The sequence below is a fragment of the Micropterus dolomieu genome, linkage group LG22, assembly GCF_021292245.1.
Source record: "Micropterus dolomieu isolate WLL.071019.BEF.003 ecotype Adirondacks linkage group LG22, ASM2129224v1, whole genome shotgun sequence".
Taxonomy (NCBI): Eukaryota; Metazoa; Chordata; class Actinopteri; order Centrarchiformes; family Centrarchidae; genus Micropterus; species Micropterus dolomieu.
The window spans coordinates 24,640,620-24,658,959 of NC_060171.1; the positions used below are offsets into that span (position 1 = coordinate 24,640,620).

General features: G+C 41.5%; 1 protein-coding gene across 4 annotated transcripts in view; it reads left to right on the plus strand.

The window, feature by feature from the left end:
- btbd11b (BTB (POZ) domain containing 11b) overlaps positions 1-18,340 on the plus strand; it is a 76,471-nt gene that overhangs the window by 33,989 nt on the left and 24,142 nt on the right. For 3 of the 4 annotated variants that reach the window (XM_046038424.1, XM_046038425.1, XM_046038426.1), the window contains exon 2: positions 16,970-17,128. In XM_046038424.1, the coding sequence (XP_045894380.1) occupies positions 16,970-17,128 (159 nt within the window). Of the gene's footprint in view, positions 1-1,954; positions 2,082-16,969; positions 17,129-18,340 lie in introns of those variants that run through there. The other variant, XM_046038427.1, reaches the window with a different exon arrangement.

Here is an 18,340-nt window from a genome sequence, read left to right on the forward strand (position 1 = left end):
ACATTTGAAAAACAAGTTCACACTATACCCATTTGGGATAATGGGCTGATGTATTTCATGCGTAGCCTCCATTCTAAGCTTCTCAAAAGTATCTTGAGAAGGATAAATGACACTGTTTAATAAGAGTACCTTCAGTTGATACTGTTGTGGTGTTAACGCATGTGGACACACTTGACACACAGAATCTCACGCAAGCAGTCATGCTTTTAAAAGCAAAAGATCACATGTGCGGCCTTCTCAAAGGCCACTTCACTTCAAAGTCAGACTATCATTCTCCATGGGGAAACTCTCATAGGCACAGACGATTTGATTTCACTTTTTAAACTTTTCACTTTATTTAATCTTACCTCTCTGAGGTTGGCCAATTTCCAGCTCTGGCTATGCAGCCAAGTACATTAAGCGGCGCAGATGAAGTGCCACAGCCAACCAAGCAGAAAACAACTTGTGCCTGCCTCCACTGGGCGGTGGGGGCGGCCCGGGTTAGGTTTGGACACGGTAGTGCCTGGGGCAGCATGGGACTTGGCCACCATTAATTACCACTAATGAGTTGAGCATGAGTGATCTGATGATGATGGACTGTACATCCCCTTTATGGGCTAGGGAGGGATATGGGATACGACACTGTCATGGGACATGTGGGGACATGTGGCTATGCTGGTTAGTGGGGTGTAGCAGCAGAGATGCATTCTGATGGTGAAGATGAATAATCACTGAGGAAAGAAAAGTATAAACATGATGAAGAGCAGTGAAAGTTCCCTGTTTTATCGTGCTGAGGAATCAAGTCGTTCAGCATTTCTTAAGAGATTTTTTCATTTTGGAACAAACTATGAGCGTGAGGTCAAAAATCTCACATCACAGTTTGAGTTGTGCACTGTTTGTGTCTTTGAAAAACTTTAGTATCCATGTTTTGCTGTTTTAAACTTTTAAGTGAACTCCACCCCTGGAACTGAGTAGAGAGTTGAACACTGAAATTGGCCGGTTCAACAATGGCTCCCTTTTTGCATTTATGTTCCTGGCATGCAGCGTGTATGAATCTCACAACTCGGCAGAGTGAAGCAGGAACAGAGGAAAAGAGAGATGCTGTGTGTGTGTGTGGTTTTTGCATGTGAACAGATGCCGCAGATGTGTACATCTGGGTGTGTGTGTGTGCGCTGGGATGATTTGGAGAGCATGCGTGCACATTCCAGGTCCATGCCTGTGTATTTGGATTTGCAGTCACTGCTCTCAGCCAGCCAGCTTCCTCCACCTTCCGTGCTTCTCACAGCAGAGCCAGTGTGCCCAAGGGAGAGGCTGGGAAAACATGTGGGGGGAGTGCCCGGAGGAGCAGGAGGGAGACCAAGCTTACCTGCTGCCTGCAGCTGACTGGAGTCGGTGCAGGGCAGACACCCAAAATACGATACCTTCAATATTTGCTTTGGCTTGGTTTGTGTTTTCCGTTAAAGGATGTACTGTTGGCCTGGGCTGTGACATTTTTAACCTGCAATAACAATCCTGCTTTGGGAATATATGCTTTTTTTTTTTTAAACAGCTTGTGTTGCATGCATATTATTTTGCTAATCTCTGTTTATGATGCATGAGGTAGCAGCACTTGTCCTGTCTGTTGAGTTTTATTCGTTAGAAGTGTTAGAGGACATGTTTTTTTGAAAGGTGAGCTTGCATGACTGATTTAATGAGTGATACTGCAAATTGCTCAATTACAGCTTGGCCAATGTTCACCCCTAAGTATGCAAGCAATCATTCATTCTCGAGACTTAACAAAGAGGACATTATTTTTTGTCAGACTTTCCACATTTTCCATAATAAGCAATACAGATGAGGTCACCAGGGTGCCTCCCCTGAGGTTTGGAGCATTGTTCAAAATTGAATGATCACAGTTCTGATACGAGTGCTCTCACATTATCAAAGTGACAGGGATATTTGATAACGGAGGCCCTCAAGAGTGAGGGTCATCCCCTGGAGGAGGTGCTGGGGTAAGGGGAAGCCCCAGGCCTCATCACTTTGTGCCAGGCATGGCCCACTTCCAGTCACTGTCTGTGCTACACGCAGCCACTTTGCAAAGTCGGAATGATAGATTACGCTTGGTGAGTTAAACAATTATGGAGCAATTTGGAGCTTCATGCCTCATCAGTTGTTGGTCTCCCATCCTGAAACATCTCAGGGAAGAGTAATGAATCAACATTCGGAAAAGAAAGTCAGATAAGTCGCTGAGGCAATTCTTTAATGTTAATAATAACAATCGTAGGGGAAAGAGTGTTGTTTTTTTGACTGTCAAAGACATTTCTGTGCTGTTTTGCTTTGTCTACTGTAAGTGCATTGGAGGGCTTATAACCATGCACATGCACCATTTAAAGAAAAATACACATTCAGTTAAATTCACAAACACACACAACACTGTGACATTGTTTTTTATGGTCATATGAACAGGAGCACAGGGGGGAGAGCTTCATAGTTCTGAATCATGCAGGGTGTTTTCATGCAGGTAACCGATAACTGACTTGTCTGCCCACTGTTAATACAACAAACCACTGTCTATAAAGTAAAGGAGGAAGGAGAGTGCAGGGCATGTGCTTGACGTGACTCTATAGTGACGCACAAGACGCCAGGGGTATGTCCTGTTTGCTGGGATGGCAGCAGTTATCAGATTATTTCCGCCAGTTTGCAGACATGGGACTCCTGGGAGGAGCAGAGGGAAGATGGAGATACATTTGGTGGCTGGCAGTAAGGTGCCGATACTGAATAGATATTACACATATAGTAGCTTTTATGTGTGAGTTGGTATGTGTACCATTGAAGACACTATAGAAAGGGTCAAATACATACAAAATACTGTATAAAGAAACCTAGCGGTTGAATGTAGCTGAGAAAGTGTTCTGTTTGGAAAGCAGAAAAGTGCTATTTTAGATTGTGGTGTTGTGTGATGTTTACAGTGCACCACAGGAGCCACTGGAATGAAACATAGATTGCAGCATGACCACATTTTAAAGGATAAGGCAGGTGTAATGCTATATAATACTTATTGTCAACAATCCCCTGAAAAGACCAACAATGTTTTAGACCATCTCTCAGTACTTTCAGCCTTCCCTACCCTCTGTGACTCTCAAGCCCATGTGTTCAGTCTGTCCTCACCAGAGAAATGCCCAAATATGTTGTTCAACCAGCTTGTTACGACCCATATTTACTTTTATTGTGGCTGCGACCACAAGTGGGAGTTTGACGGTAGCAAAGGAGGAAGTTTCCCTGTGGCTGGACTGGCACAGGTAATGTTCATATATGTTGTTTTGGGAGGCATTGACGAAACAACCTATTTTGTCGTTTAGGTATGGTGACATGTTGGTCATTTTCTAAAACAGCGTGGCAAATTTCTTGAACAGGAGTAAATGGTGTATGTGGACTATTTTCAGATGCAGATTAATAGATTAATAGAATTTAGTGCAATGATGTGGTTTTTATTTAGGGTGATCATACAACATCCTATGTTATCCCTGACATGTCCTCTTTTTGGGATCTAAAAAATGCATCCAGCCGGGATTTCTAAATCGCCAGGATTTGGCCTTTCTATAATCAGCATTCATTGTGTGTTTTTGCATTGCTTCGACCTTTCTCTTTAGGTCCCACCTACATTTCCCTCATGCAAACAGGGTCATACTGCATTTCAATCATTACCCTCAGCACCACAGACAGACAGATCAGCAGCTTGCTTGTCAACAGTGGCATATTTTTATCCAAGCAGGTGCATAAACTTTCTTATCAATGTCACTTTTTGTGAACCAACCAATCACAGCCTAGATGGGGCGGGACATTAAAAAAAGGTTAATGTTGTGATACCACGCAAACTACAGGCAAACGTTTGAAATGTTGAACTCGTTCTGCATGAATGGTTATGATTATTAACAAGTTAGCACTTAGCATTAACGCATTAGAGACTAACCACCATGTAGACCATTTTTCTTGCACAAGGATTTAATGAATGAGAACAACATACCACACCGCTGTCACAATTCTGCGCTATACAGAAAAAAAAGCTCCACAAAAGCCATAATTCAATACGTGGCTCTCTTTCTCCTCGTCTGCGCTGTCATCTGCTCACAAATTCACTTTCTTCCACTTGAAATGCACGGGGTCACAAGCTATCTTCTGAGTCACGTGCATGCTACTTGTCCAAGCAGTAACAGTAGAGAGAGAGAGAGAGAAAGAGAGAGAGAGTTGTGGGGCATATGCGTTGTAGAGTGCCAGAAATAGTATGAATGTATGTCCTGGTCACTTACAGGCTGTGGTCAGTTTTCACTTCAGTCTGATATGGGTCACATTTAACTGTCAATCCAAAAAATTTGAATTCGGGCAATAAATCTGAATGGATCATTAAGGCCTGCAGTGTGAACGTATCCATGTGACAAATGCTTGTTAGTAGGATCATTTCATTGTTGGTTATGGTCTTCTCATTGAATTTCTTTAAACAGAGAAAAGATAGACCAGAGTTATCCTTTAAGTGTGTCAGTTATTTAACTGAAACATGTTACCTATCCTTCACCCTATACATCCTCCGCTGCACTGTGGATTACAAATCCTGGTGTCATCAGCCATCACCTCGCTTTACATCCAGCACTGTGTGTGATGTTTTTCTCAGAATGCTTTGAATCATCCTCTCTTCCCCTCATTGCAAATGTCTTTTTTCACAGCGTGTTTCCTCTTTTACTGTGAGTCAGTGAGAATGACAGGAGTGGGGAACTCTAGCTGCTGCAGTAGGATTTTTCTCAAGAAAAGGCAACGCAGAGTCTATTCAGTGTAGATTTAGGGTTACAGAAATGTGCAGTGGAGAAATTTTCGTTAAAGATACTGTAAAGGAAATGTTGGTAAACACCATTAATAGTTCATGAAGTTGTGGTTTGCTTCTTTTTCTACCAGAAATCTAGACACGCCACACACTTCCTGGGAATAACTTCACACACACACACACACACACACACACAGTACCTTTCCTGCCTTACGGAGGTCTTATCTACATTGCACTTTGCTTCATATTTATGATGCTGAGTGTTCATGTCCGAGTGCGTCTTCACTTTAAAGCTCCCAGTGTTAACAAGCAGCTCAATATGATGTCACCCCTTTAAAATGACCCAGAGGAAAATATCCCCTTGCAGCAAATCTCATTTTATGACATTAGTCATATCCTTTAATTACGCCAGTGCCCTCAGTGCTAAATGAGCAATTACTTCAGAACGTTGTTGCTTTTAGCAGGATTGCTGTGCCTGTTTGTCAAAAGTTCAGAGGCTTTTCATATTTTTTTTATCATAATTCTCAGCGACTCCATCTTTGAATTTACTGTAATGCAACGGACCGCACAAACCCACTTTTTTCTTTACCGCCCCGTATCAGATTATATGAGATAATTGTGAGGAAGAAAATACCGTACCGCTGCTTTTTAAGACCCTCCCAAAAGCTCATAGAGAGGTAGTGCAGGGTGAGCAGAGAGATTACGGCTCAGTGACTTCAGATTTTTCCCTGCTGCTGCTGATTGCCAGTATTGTCTGGAAAGCATCCTGCGGGAAGCGTTCGACTCACGGATATTACACACAGACTTATTACCCTTGACAGAAGAAATGAGATGAAAAGAGAGAAATAATAGCGAAAGAGCTGCTACCTCGGGGTGGAATAACACACGGCCTGCAGGAAGGCTGGTTTTCCTCTGATTGGAGAACATTGTGTAATTCTAGTTGTGTCCTTGTTGTGCGTCAGTCACCCGTCACAAGTCCTTCGTCTGTGTGTGTGTTTGAGTGTATGGTCCATTGTGTGTTGGTGACTTGTATGTACTTGCGTGTGTGTTTTTTGCTTGACTTATTCTGTCTATAGCAGTCTGTCTTGCTATTTCCAAGCTGCCTTCAATGATAGTAAGCTGACCTCTGATTTCTCTATTTTGTTTACTTTCTTTGAGTATTAGCTAATTAATGTTAACTAAAACGTTTTGCATTGGCTTTAATTAGTTATGATGCAGGATGAGTAAAAAATAAATAAAATAAAAATAAAAAATAATTAAGGGACTAATCTGTGGTTAAAAAGTATATACAAAAGAACAGCCCCACCATTAATAATCAAAGACAAGAAATGTAACCTGCTATAACTCAAATTCGGGTAACTTCAGTATTTTTCCTTGCAGAATGTGGGAGTTGCTGGTCTACCACTGCCTCATTTGGTTTGTTTGTGTTATTGTGTGACTTTGGTGTTTTAAAGGGTTAAAAACACCAAAGTCACACAATAACACAAGCAAACTAACCGACTGAGGCAGCGGTAGACCAGAGATGTTTTTGTCAAGGGAGTCTGGTGACTTTAACGTGAGCGATATAGTGACAGTTTCTGGTTAAACAGAAATTATCTTACTATTTAAAAAAGGTCTATCTCTGTATGGATCCTTTCCATAATGTTGTCAGACACTTAGAATAAGTCTGAGCCTGTCAGTGGCAAAAACAAGTATTTGAGTGGACATACTTTTATAATGTGCAGTTGCCTGCAAGGATTACGTTGCAGCCTAGATTTGCTGCTGGCAACTGCAGCGTGCTCATTCCACACTGGACCAATTTTAAAAAAACATGGGGAAAAGGGTCCAGGTTGAAAAATACTGAAGTTACCCTTTAATGAAGGATATAACCATATCTATAGCTAAATCTATTAGTGATTTCATAATCTGTTTAAAGTTTTGTGAAATTAAAGGTTTGTAAAATTTACTTGAGAAACTTGAAACTTGTAATGTCCATCTATGAGTGCTTTTCCATCCACCTGTTTTTGTGCATATTTTCATTTTGCACATTAAAACCTGAAGTGAAAAAAATGGAAATAAAAAAATAAAACAGTTTAAATATTTAAAGTTGTTACACTTGGCTGAGGCGGAAAAGTTGGTGTACCAATAAAAGCAAAATGCGACAAGGTGCAGGAGACTTAATAAATAAATCATGACATACATGAAACATGTCACTTTAAAACTCAGTGAAGCTTTGGCTCCTCTGAAGAGATGAAAAAATGCACAGACGAAAACATCAGATCTATGTGGAGTGACAGGGAGACTAAAATGTCGTCTCATTGCGCCATCTTATTTTGCATTTGTTTAAAGTTAGCCAATACGTATATATATAACATTCACTCTACTTTATAGTATGTTTGGTATCCATCAACTCCTGAGGAAAATATCTGGTTCTTTAGCTGTAAGCACTTTACTATGTTTACCAGCTATTAGCTAACTGTATCTGTTTGATCATGGGCAGCCAGTACAGTTTAGGTGTGGAGAGACTGAACCAAAACATAAAATTTGCGAGGTGTAAAATGTGCAGAGTTCAGTGATAACTGTGGGTTCCACCCCATAAGAGACCCCTTTCACATCATGTAGGCTAGTCATTTTGTCCATTGCTAGTACAAAAACATTTATTAGTGCAGCTCTTAGAATCAATTAACAAGTTAAATAGATTTTTTAAATTGTACTTAACTCGAAGAGAACAGCTCTCCAATAACAGTGCTGCCAAAAGAGGCTAGGCTTCATATAAAAGAGGATGGACTGTGAGCACATTTGTCTGTTCGTTTCTTGATTTCTTGGTGTCTAATGGACACCTGCTTCAAGGAGTGTCAATGATGAGGTGTGACTTCAATCAAGAAAATCTAATCTAATACAAGATTGTACGCACCATTCAATAAACACTAACACGGTAGAGGGCAGCAGGGTGACTAAATTATTAATTGGATTGTTTAAGCCTCCTGTGTCAGCAATCAGAACCTTAGTGAAGTGTCCTTGAACAAGATGTGAGACAGTGACTCCTAATCAGCTCCAAGAGACACTGTTGCATGTCTGAGTCCGACCTCTGACCTCTGCTTTGAGGAGGGGTATCAATAAAGTTCCAGTACAGTATCACATTCATTTTTGCATTCATAATAATTCATTATTTAAAATAAGAGCAGAAGAGGTTTGATGTGCTTATACAGTGGGCTCTTCTTACTAATGGTCTGAACACAAAAATAACCTATTGTCAGAATGTGTTTCCTTTTGGCAGTTTACTCATCCTTGTTTTAGACCATATCAGGAGGTGTGTGTTTCTTTCAGAGCGATACATAATGCAAACTCAGGAGCTTTTTCAGTCTTCTGTGTTAGGGACAGCAACAAGTCTTCAACAGACTGCATCCTGAATGTACTTCGTCCCCAGCGAAAGGAAATATCCTGTTTGGATTTAGCTAAACACATTGTTCTCCCTGCAGAGCACGTCCCACTTCAACTAGACATGAAGTGCCTGGGATTAAGACAATTTAATTACTAATAATTATCTGTGTGTGTGTGTGTGTGTGTGTGTGTGTGTGTGTGTGTGTGTGTGTGTGTGTGTGTGTGTGTGTGTGTGTGTATGTGTGCACACACTTCGGTGTTGTGTGCAACATGGCTTGCTATCAACTAGTTTGCAGCTACTGACTATATTAGCATTTGTGTGTGCACGTGTATGTGGTTCATCCAGTGGTCACATGCCTTCTCCCTCTGCCAGTTTCCTAATTTAAACATTTGCATGTGCACATGTATTTTTTCTCACAAGACTCGTTTATGCCCCTGTGGCTGGCACAGGACTAACCCATTAAAGACTTGTGGCTACCTCAGACCATATTGTGGTCACCTGAGAACCCAAACTGAGACCGTACCTCTGGAGATTTACAGTCTATTCAGGCATAACAACACTCCTTCATATTCACACCTCTATTTCTACAACTCAGTATGAATCAAGCATTCACTTAGAGAAGGAAAGTCATTCTAACTCATCTTAACACACATCACTACTCTGTTTCCCACTTTCCATCTCGCTATGTCTCCCTCTATGTTCACTCGCTCGGTATACATATGGTGGCCATCTGGCCTGGCAGAACAGAGCCGGAGCCTAGAGTGGGGCAGCACTACTGTGATCCATGTACAGTAACAGCATGATTAACCCTTTAGAACCATAATCGTGCACAAAAAGGAGTCTTGTGCTTTCTGTGTTTGGATCATGCTGTCTGTATCTCTCTTACGTACTCACCTTTTTTCCTGCTTGTCTTTCATTTCATCCTATATCAAATACTACAGTTGAGTGAGCAAATAAATTTCATTCATACAGCTGTACAGCTTTAGTGTACCTGTTTGTACAGTATATTCATGATTTGCCAGATCAAAGCTCGACTGCTGTCATTGTGTCTAATCTGTCTGTGAAGCCGTAAGCCAGGTTTCTGCAGAGCTGCAGCGTGTTTAGGGAAGTGCATTTCTACTATGTCTCCCTCCAAAATAGTTTTAAGTGCAGGGTAGGAGCCACATCGAGGTCAGCGTCCCTGCCCCACTTCATAGTAAACCCTGAGACAAGTCAGAGCGGATCCAAACAACATCGCTACAGTCTGCTCTGACAGACAGGCCATGAGGAAAAAAATAGTGAAAATTAGGTGAAAAAATTTTGTAATGTTTGTTGATTCATATAGGCCTACAGCATTAGTGTCACCGTACCATGTACATACAGTCTGAACAAATTCCTTTCTTGCACATCTCATAACATTTACGCATTATGTACACATTGAACAATCTTCAGATAAAGCTAAAAACATGTTCCACTTAAAGCCAGATAAAACCAATTGTTAGACATTTTGGGAAGTATGCTGTATCCCGTCCTTGCCTGAAAGTTAGATGAGAAGTAAGATACCACTCTCATGTCTGTACTATAAATATGAAGCTATTGCTAGCAGCTAGTAAGCTTAGCTTAGCCCAAAGACATGAAACAGGGGAAACAGCTAGAAAAAAACAAAGTGTAAAAAACACAATATACAGTCGGTACACTGGCTGTTTGGGCCGAATCAGTGGATGGACTGCACAAATGGTTCAGAGGTCAAATTCACATGAATAATAAAAGGTGAAAATTTGCCTCACTCTCTGTCTGAACACACCTCTGCTACACTTTTTTTCCACATTAAACTAACAAGATTAGTGAGCTTTGGTAGGCAGATTTACTTACCTTTGGACAGAGATTGGCTAGCGGTTACCCCCTATTTCCAGTCTTTATGCTAAGCTAAACTAACAGGCCATTAGCTGTAGCTTCATCTTTACTGTACAGACACGAGAATGGTATAAGCATCCTTCCCCAAACTATTCCTTTAAATATCTAGCCAAGATACTTAATGTGATAACCCAAATGCATTACTGCCAGTGAATGTGGAATATGTGTTTGACCATGCACTGGATCTCTTCTGTGCAGCTGCCTATCACAGAATATGACTAAGGTGCATGCAGTGACATCTTAATGGGATCTCCTGCACTCATTAGTTCTTCTCCAGTGAAGGTGTCGTGCCTAGAGCATCTTTCAGCATCCTCTCCTCTCCTCGACAGTGTAAGCCATATGGCAAACAGGGCTGGTCTACTTACAGAATAGCAGGTGCCCAATAAAATCTCTTGCCACTATGCATACTGAAACAATAACCAAATGTTCTATTGTTATAATTATGCCCAGTAAACTTAAACATCTTGTGCGTGTGCGTGTGTTATGTACTGTAGTTTGAAACCTGAGAACATTACATTTTCTGATTTCTGGTGCAGTGACAATGAGGAGGAAGACAGTGACAGGAGTTCTCATCACGCACACACACATAGAGGGAGAGCAGCTACAGTCGGTGGCATATAAGAGCTCCATCATATCCTCCCTGAGGGTAGACAGTGCCTTGCATTAAGACGCAGAAAGCCAGTGAGTCACCTTGCCACAGTCCATCCTGAGAGCACTCAGCTCTTCACTCTCAGCTGGTCCTGTTAGTCCCCTGAACCAAGGTTAAGCACCTGGTTAAGCCGGTTTAAGAGCAAATATTAGGTCCTAGGTCTACTCATACAGCCCTGTATGATCCGACTGTGGCGGGAGCAACCTCCAAAACAAAATCAAATCAAACTGACAAATAAATAAAAACACACAGATGTTGATGACCTGGCCAGGGTTTAATTGAGAGAGGTGCCTTTAGCCACTTGTGAAAATTATGTCATCTACAGTGCAATATTCAGCAGAATCACACCTGGGGGCCTTTAGTCTGTGCACATCAAAAGAGGTAGGTTTTAAATCCGGTGGTCATGCTGCAAGTGGGCTATTTACTTTGGTATGTAATTGTTTGAGAAGAAAGTGGGAGTCAGGAAGGTGCCAGGGTAGCCCTCCTGCTGCTTTAAATGGTTTAAGATGGATTTCCTGGAGTTTGCACAACTGCTTGCCAAAGAGGGCCCACGGTGAGCAATAAAAGCAATAAAGGAGGTGTTTCAGAGTAATCCCTGCAGACAAGTTCCTGCAGAAACAGAGAGAACGTTTCTTTTCTTCATAATTGATCTTGTTGGCTTGTGTTTGGCTGAAAACTGCAGCTGTTTAGTATCTGACACTGGCACAGGAGATGGTGACGTCTCTTGCGCTTTGTTCCAGAGACGTGTAGGTTGACATTAGCTCTTGCCTGACCTGATGTAGATGAGATGGTGCCACGTTTGCCACTCTGTAAGCAGCTGCTCTGTAGGTTTATGAGCTAAATAACTGTGACTTATTACCAAGAAATCTGTTTCCACACACTATTTTTGCCATACAGTTTTTACTGCTTGTAAGGTACAAGGTACAAGGTTGTTTATTAGTCATTATACAGCACAAGGCTGCATAATGAAACAAAATGTGTAGTTTCTTCATTCTAAACATACAACATATACTTGGTAACATATAAAATAAATTATAAAACGGGTAGGTCAAATCAAGCAATCTGATTGGTTCATAGTAGTGATATAATGAGCGTACACAATGGTTTACCAAAGTTAATCTACTGACGCTGGACAGTTTTTTAGTGGCTGCACAACAAACGGCAACGTGCAAATACATATAAATAAATAGTTATAATAATTCTAACCTTTGATGTATGTTGCTTAGCAACCGTCATGCGCTATGTAGCCTTACGGCAGCCTGGTGGGACTACTTTTTGTATTCATAAAGAAATGTCTGTTGATGAAATAAAGTCAAATTGTAGTGCATCTGTTAGCCTACTTTCTTTTTGCCATACTTGGTAACCGTTTTATAAAAGCAATAGCTCACTTCAGGCCGTGATATTCGGCTATTATATCACAGTTAAGGGGGTTGCCCTTAACTGTGATATAATAGGCGTACACAATAAACAGTCTGACATTTAGGAAACAGAGTCCATCTTGACTGTTTTTGAGCACCAAGCATCACTGATGTAAAACAAAGAGTCCACCTCCTCTCATCCTGTTCCTGAGTCTTGCGCTGACAGCTCGGAACATGGACAACCTGCCGAGTGCTTGATCCAGGATGTCGATGGGGCAGGTCTCTGTAACGATGTGCGCACAACAGTCTCTGAATTCTGTTGCTTGGTCAATATGAGTCCCATTTTGTCCAGCCCGGCTCTTTAGGAGCAGAATTAAGTCCAAGCTGGGCCAGCATGGCTCCTCTCCTGGCTCTCTATCCTCTCTTCTGAGCAATCAACAAACCCGCAGTGGTGCCTGCTCTTTAATCCAAAAGTCCTGTCTTCATCTTCCAATGACTATACTTATGTCAGAGGTAACGCATGTTTTGGCAATAAAGCCAGAAAAAACAGATAAAAAAAAAGTGTAGCGAAGTTTGATGCTTCTACAAGCGCTGCCTGTTGCCATACCTGAGGTATTGTATAATGCATGGTGAATAGCAAACACAAAAGTGGAGTATCATCAGAGGCATGCCTTTTAAAATCAGCACATTTCAAGATTTAGTTGCTGTATATTCAAAGGAAATATTTGAGATATTGATAGTAACTTCTTTTTCTTTATCGTTGGACTATTGGACTATAGAGGGGGGCTAAAAATTATGTTTCACCTTTTTTTTTTTTTTTTAAAGTAAGGTCCTCTCCAGCATGATCATTATTTACTTTGAATCCTTCTCTTGGAATTGCCCACAACAGCTTAAAGTAAAATAATACTACTGAATTGGTACAATTACAAGTACTCCAATTTAAACCTCCACCGACTTTCCACGGTCTATTTACAGGGCTTGGGTAGTACTACTGCATATGTGTGAAAAGTTGTTAAAAGCTTTTTGATGCTCCAGAGGGAGATGCACAGAATCGGATCAATTGCCTCATGTGATGTCACTTGAGTCAGCATCGTTTTGTTCTACAACTTTGAAAAAGAAAAAAAAATCTGCAGAAAGAAGTGAGCTAACCAGACCTCCGTAGCTCGCTGCTCATCTCTGCTTGAGGCTAGCAGTTGGAGGCTACATTAGCTGCTACTAGCATTACACACCCAAATCTCCCACAGAACTGTTGAGTGTCTAGTTGCATTGTGGGTAATGTAGGTACCAAGTTTTTACACAGAAGAAGAAAAAGAAGACAGGCTATCTGGTTCTGCTACATCGGCTTTGATCTACTCTTTTCTTTGCTGCCCAACTTCAGGGGCGCCCCCAGAAAATTTTCCCAGGGGTGGCCAGATGGGGCCACTGAAAATCCTGGGGTGGCACACTAAACCAAAAGCCATAACTGAATTTCAGGAATTCTATTATGCAGTATATAGACTAGTTGAATACTACATAAAAATATGAGTTAAGGAATCACAGACTGAATTACTTTGGTTTCTTATTTTACAGTTAAAATTGTCTAATGTCCGTAGATTAAAACCAGTTCAATTAACATTCCATGAAAATCCTGTTGGATGTGTTATCTGTATATGTTAGGCAATTACTGCACTGATGGGGAGGAACAAAATATTTACTGGGAACAAGCCAACTCAAGATTACAGACAAATATTTTTCTTTACATTCAAATTGAAATATACGATATGTGTCTGTATAGAGTTGTGTAATTATTTGTTAACATACTAAGTTAGGTGTTATTCTTGTTACAAACAACTAGGATAGTTAATCTTGAAATATCCCACTTTTTAACCACCAATTTGACCAGTGTCATATTTCTGTATAAAAATGGGGGGAGTACCAACCATTTCAAAACATAAATACCAGTAAAACTACAATACTCTCTCTTGCTTCTATGTTTTTTAACATGTCAACAAACAGCATGGCTCCGCAAAACACTTATCATGAGAGAGCGAGCGAGAGAGAGAGAGAGAGAGAGAGGAGTGCATTGACACAAGTACCACTGTCACAAACCTAAATTAAGAATGCAATATTTAAGCAGACACAACCGAACCAAGCTCAGAACAAATGAGCCTACAGGGCCATAAGCAAAGAGCAGTAAGCTCAACACCAATGAAGTCAACAACGACGCACTCAGACAACGTTTTAGGGATCCAGAGCCTTTCTATAGTTGCTTTCCACTGAGATCCTGCAATCAAAATTGAAAAAATGTCAGCCAATATATATCCCATTCCCAGCTTCTCGTCGGGCTGAACAACTCTTAACTGTGATATAAGTTAATAAGCGTATACCACGGCCTGTCATGAGCTATTGCTTAAATATATATCCCATTCCCAGTGTTGTAGCCCTACTGGTTTTCAAACTAACTGGTTGCCATACTCTTGCGCGTGTTGTGTGCAGCAGCTGCGGACTGACTCCATCCCCAGATTCGTCACACATTCACAAACATATTCCTGGCGAGTTTCAAGTCGCATCTTTAATCTACTGCGGCGATCATGTGAGCACTACATTAGAGCCACACACGAAAAAAGAAATGAAACAAAATACTTTTTACAAAATCGCGTCAAGCTGGATTTGAACTCACCTGAGCAATAAGTAACATCTAATCCCAGCTCTTCATGTTACCTGTGAGCTGACCGAGCAATCACAGATGACTGTCTTCCAGTCACATATTGATTAAGCACGTCATCATCCAGGTAACACTTTGTTTGGGCTGATCTAAAACAACTGGTTACCTTGAGTGATCTTAAAAATACCACAACATGTTTATCAAGGTATTTTTCTCGAGGCTTCGGCCATATTGACCCCCTAGACACTATGACACGGGAATACTTTTAAACAGTGACGACAATACTGTGAAAACATGAATTTATTGTCAACACTGAGCCACAGGAAGATCAGAAGTGCAAATATTCTGCCCAATAACACAGTAGGCCTAAGGCATGTTTTTGTAAAAAGGCTCCATATCTTTCATACAGCGGCGCGAGCCAGCAAACTGGCCTAATATTCCCGAATAATAAGGCAGTATGAAAGTGGCTATATGACAACAACATCATAACAACAACCGTAATCCGTAGCCTAGTCTCAACCGATCCAGCACAACAATTTGCCCATGCAGGGACCAGCAGCAGAGTCAGGATGATAAAAGAAGTTTTCACTCACCAGAGCTAAGGTCTCACATGAGGCGAGAGGCGGCCATGCAGTTTTTCCTCTGGGCAAACTTCTGGGTGACTCTGAAGTTTTTCAGACAGTCCGCCGACTCGTCGTGGCCCTGCAGTGTTTGTTGTGCTGCTCACTGGAGCGCCTGTTGGGCGCAGCCCAGTTTCACAGCATGTCCAGATGACTCCCGTTGTTCTCATGTTTTGCAATCCTCTCAGAAAGATGAAGGTGAAAACAGGCACAGGACGGTCTCCCTCGAAGCATACCGTTAACAGCCGGTCACACACGGCGCTGTCAGGGCTTCAGTGTTCGTACGCTTAGCTTGCTGTTAGCGATGGTGCTAACCTGTTGATATCTGTAGACTATTAGCTCTCACACACAGTACAATACACAAAACTGTGTAGCAGTGTGACACATTAATTAAATTACACTTTTCGTTCTTCTGCAGCTGGTCACTGCCTCCACGGAAAACACACACCGGTGTACTCCGGTCTGCTCTGCCTGTTAGTCCTGCCCCTTAACCAGTCACAGTTTTAGAAACGTGACAGGCATCTACGTGGACAAATTGGAGGCCTCTCCTAAAATAAACATCATAGTCTGTCACAGCTCAGGGTCAGAGGTTACCCTCTTAAAGTGACAGAGCCTAATATGAGAACACTTGTATGCTGCTATTCAGCTTTTAACTCAAACATACAGTATGTAGCATTTTATGCCAAGGGGGGCCACTGGGGTGGCCACCTATTTTCTAAAGGTGGCCGTGGCCCCGCCCCCGGACGTCCATCTTGAGTGACACCATGTTAAATTGGCAGAGAACTCTTTTAATATTTGGCTGGAATAATCATTTTAACTTAGCCACTATATATAAATCAGATTAGCTATTGGTAAAATGATGGCAAAGATAAGACAATGATACATCCTGTTTACTATTCTAGACCATTTTTACTTTTATTCTATGACACATTTTACCCCCCCCCCCCCCCCCCAAAAGATTTGACAACCCTCCCAAAAAGACAGAATATATGTCCCTCCCCTTTTCTGAACCCCTCTCCCCCCTAATTTTGAAATACTGTCTCATTGAATCATCCTATATGCAACCGTCTACTTCCACAAGATAAATGAAGGATGTCACCTTCGCCGCAGACAGCATGTGCATTACATTAGCAGCATATCATGAGAGAGGAGCCATTGAAGCCTAAGCTTTTTTCAGTGATTGAAGGGTTAAGTAGAGAGTCAGTGCTTTCAGCCATTTCATAAGTTGACACCCTGTAAATAGTAAGAAGGGTGCAGCATGAAGCTGCAGAGGAAAAAGAAACTCAGCAAAGCAAAATGGAGAGCAGTCTGCGTCGTCACCCTCAGAGCGAGGCAGACTAACTAACACACAGAGGTGTGACAAATGAAAACACATTAGAAATATTACACATTTATTACCTTTGGGAGAGGTCTATGACAGGTGCAACTAAGAGGCATAATTACTACTTTGTATGAGCTCGATTGATGTGTCATTCAGATTCTCACTCTTAAAACAAATAATTACACCTTAATATGAGAAATATATAACGTGAAATAATAAGATGTCACTGATATCTACGTTTTTTTAAATTTGCCTTTTTGTCATGTAAAGAGTAATTACTTTTCAGACTTGTCTTGTGCTCTACCATGACATTGATGCGATGCCGCTCTCCGTTTCTCTCTCTGTCTCTCAGGTGTGCTCTGCCTACCTGAGGGTCTCACTCTTCACAGGGACCAGCAGCAGCAGCAGCGGGCGGGGAAGAGCGGAGATGGAAACTGCTACAGTCAGCCTGAGCTGCGTTCCATTGAACAGTGTTTACTGGCTACAAGAGTGGGCAGCATCTCTGAACTAAGTGAGTTGTGTGTGTGTGTGTGTGTGTGTGTGTGTGTGTGTGTGTGTGTGTGTGTGTGTGTGTGCAAAGCCCTGACAAACTAATCCTTGGGGATGAATTGGAGCAACGTCTTCTAGTCAGGTCTTATCACCCAAAACCAGTACTCAACCTCACTAATAGGCCTTTTTTACAGCAGACACTTGTCATAGTTGGAAAAGCACAGGTGTTGCTAATAACATTAACGATGGCTCTGTTCTAGTCAAGTGTCCCAGTAAGTCAGGACAGTGTGACAGTGACCCAGTGTGCACAATACCAGGACCAAAGTCAAACAGCAAAATGGAATTCAGCCATCGTTAATTGTATTATTCACACCTTTGCTTTTCCTTCTGTGTCAAGTCAAAATATCTTCTGTGAAAACAGTCTAAACTGTACAACAAAGTCTTACACTCAGATTCCAAATCTAGTAAAAAGCCTTCCCAGAAGAGTGGAGGCTTTTAAAGCAGCACGTTAATGCACATGGTTTTGAATTGAGATGTTCAAAAGTCACATATGAGTATATTGTTTGGGTGTCCCCATACTTTATGTGAGTATCCACTTACTTCTTAGCGTATGTGTGTGAGGCAGGATGCTGCTGAGAAAGAGCACTTAAGTTCAGGGGAATCTACCCATGAGAAATACATTTTAAAAACTGTGTATGTATTTGATAAATTTGGCTAAGCTAGAAGCTGTTTTTAGCTTAAAATTGCAGACACCTGCTATTTTGGGCTGATATTCAAGAGTTTTAAATGTGACTTTTTTTCACGCCAAAAGAATACTCCTTGTTCTGTACTTGGTGTTTCCCCCAGAATTTTGTTCTTGGACTGAAAATCCTTTGAAGCAGTATTTAAACCATCTGATGCAGTGACCCATCCCACGTACTCACTGGCAGAGAGTGCTTTTTAGCCATTCTAGCGACTAGGGAGTTTAGGGATGCCAGTGTCGTTATGTCGTTACGTTATCTGTTGGCCTGTCTGTTGGCCTGTCAGTCCCCCTCTTTAGTTCAGACTTAAAATATCTTAACAGCTATGGGATGGATTGGCATAAAATGTTTTTTACAGGCAGTCATGGTCCCCAGATGATTAACCTTAATGACTTTGGTGATTCTCTGTTTTCGTCTGGCCTGTAAAGTCACTTTTCACTTATTGGATGGACAAATGGATTTGGTGTGGACATTCATCTGTGCCCACAGGATAA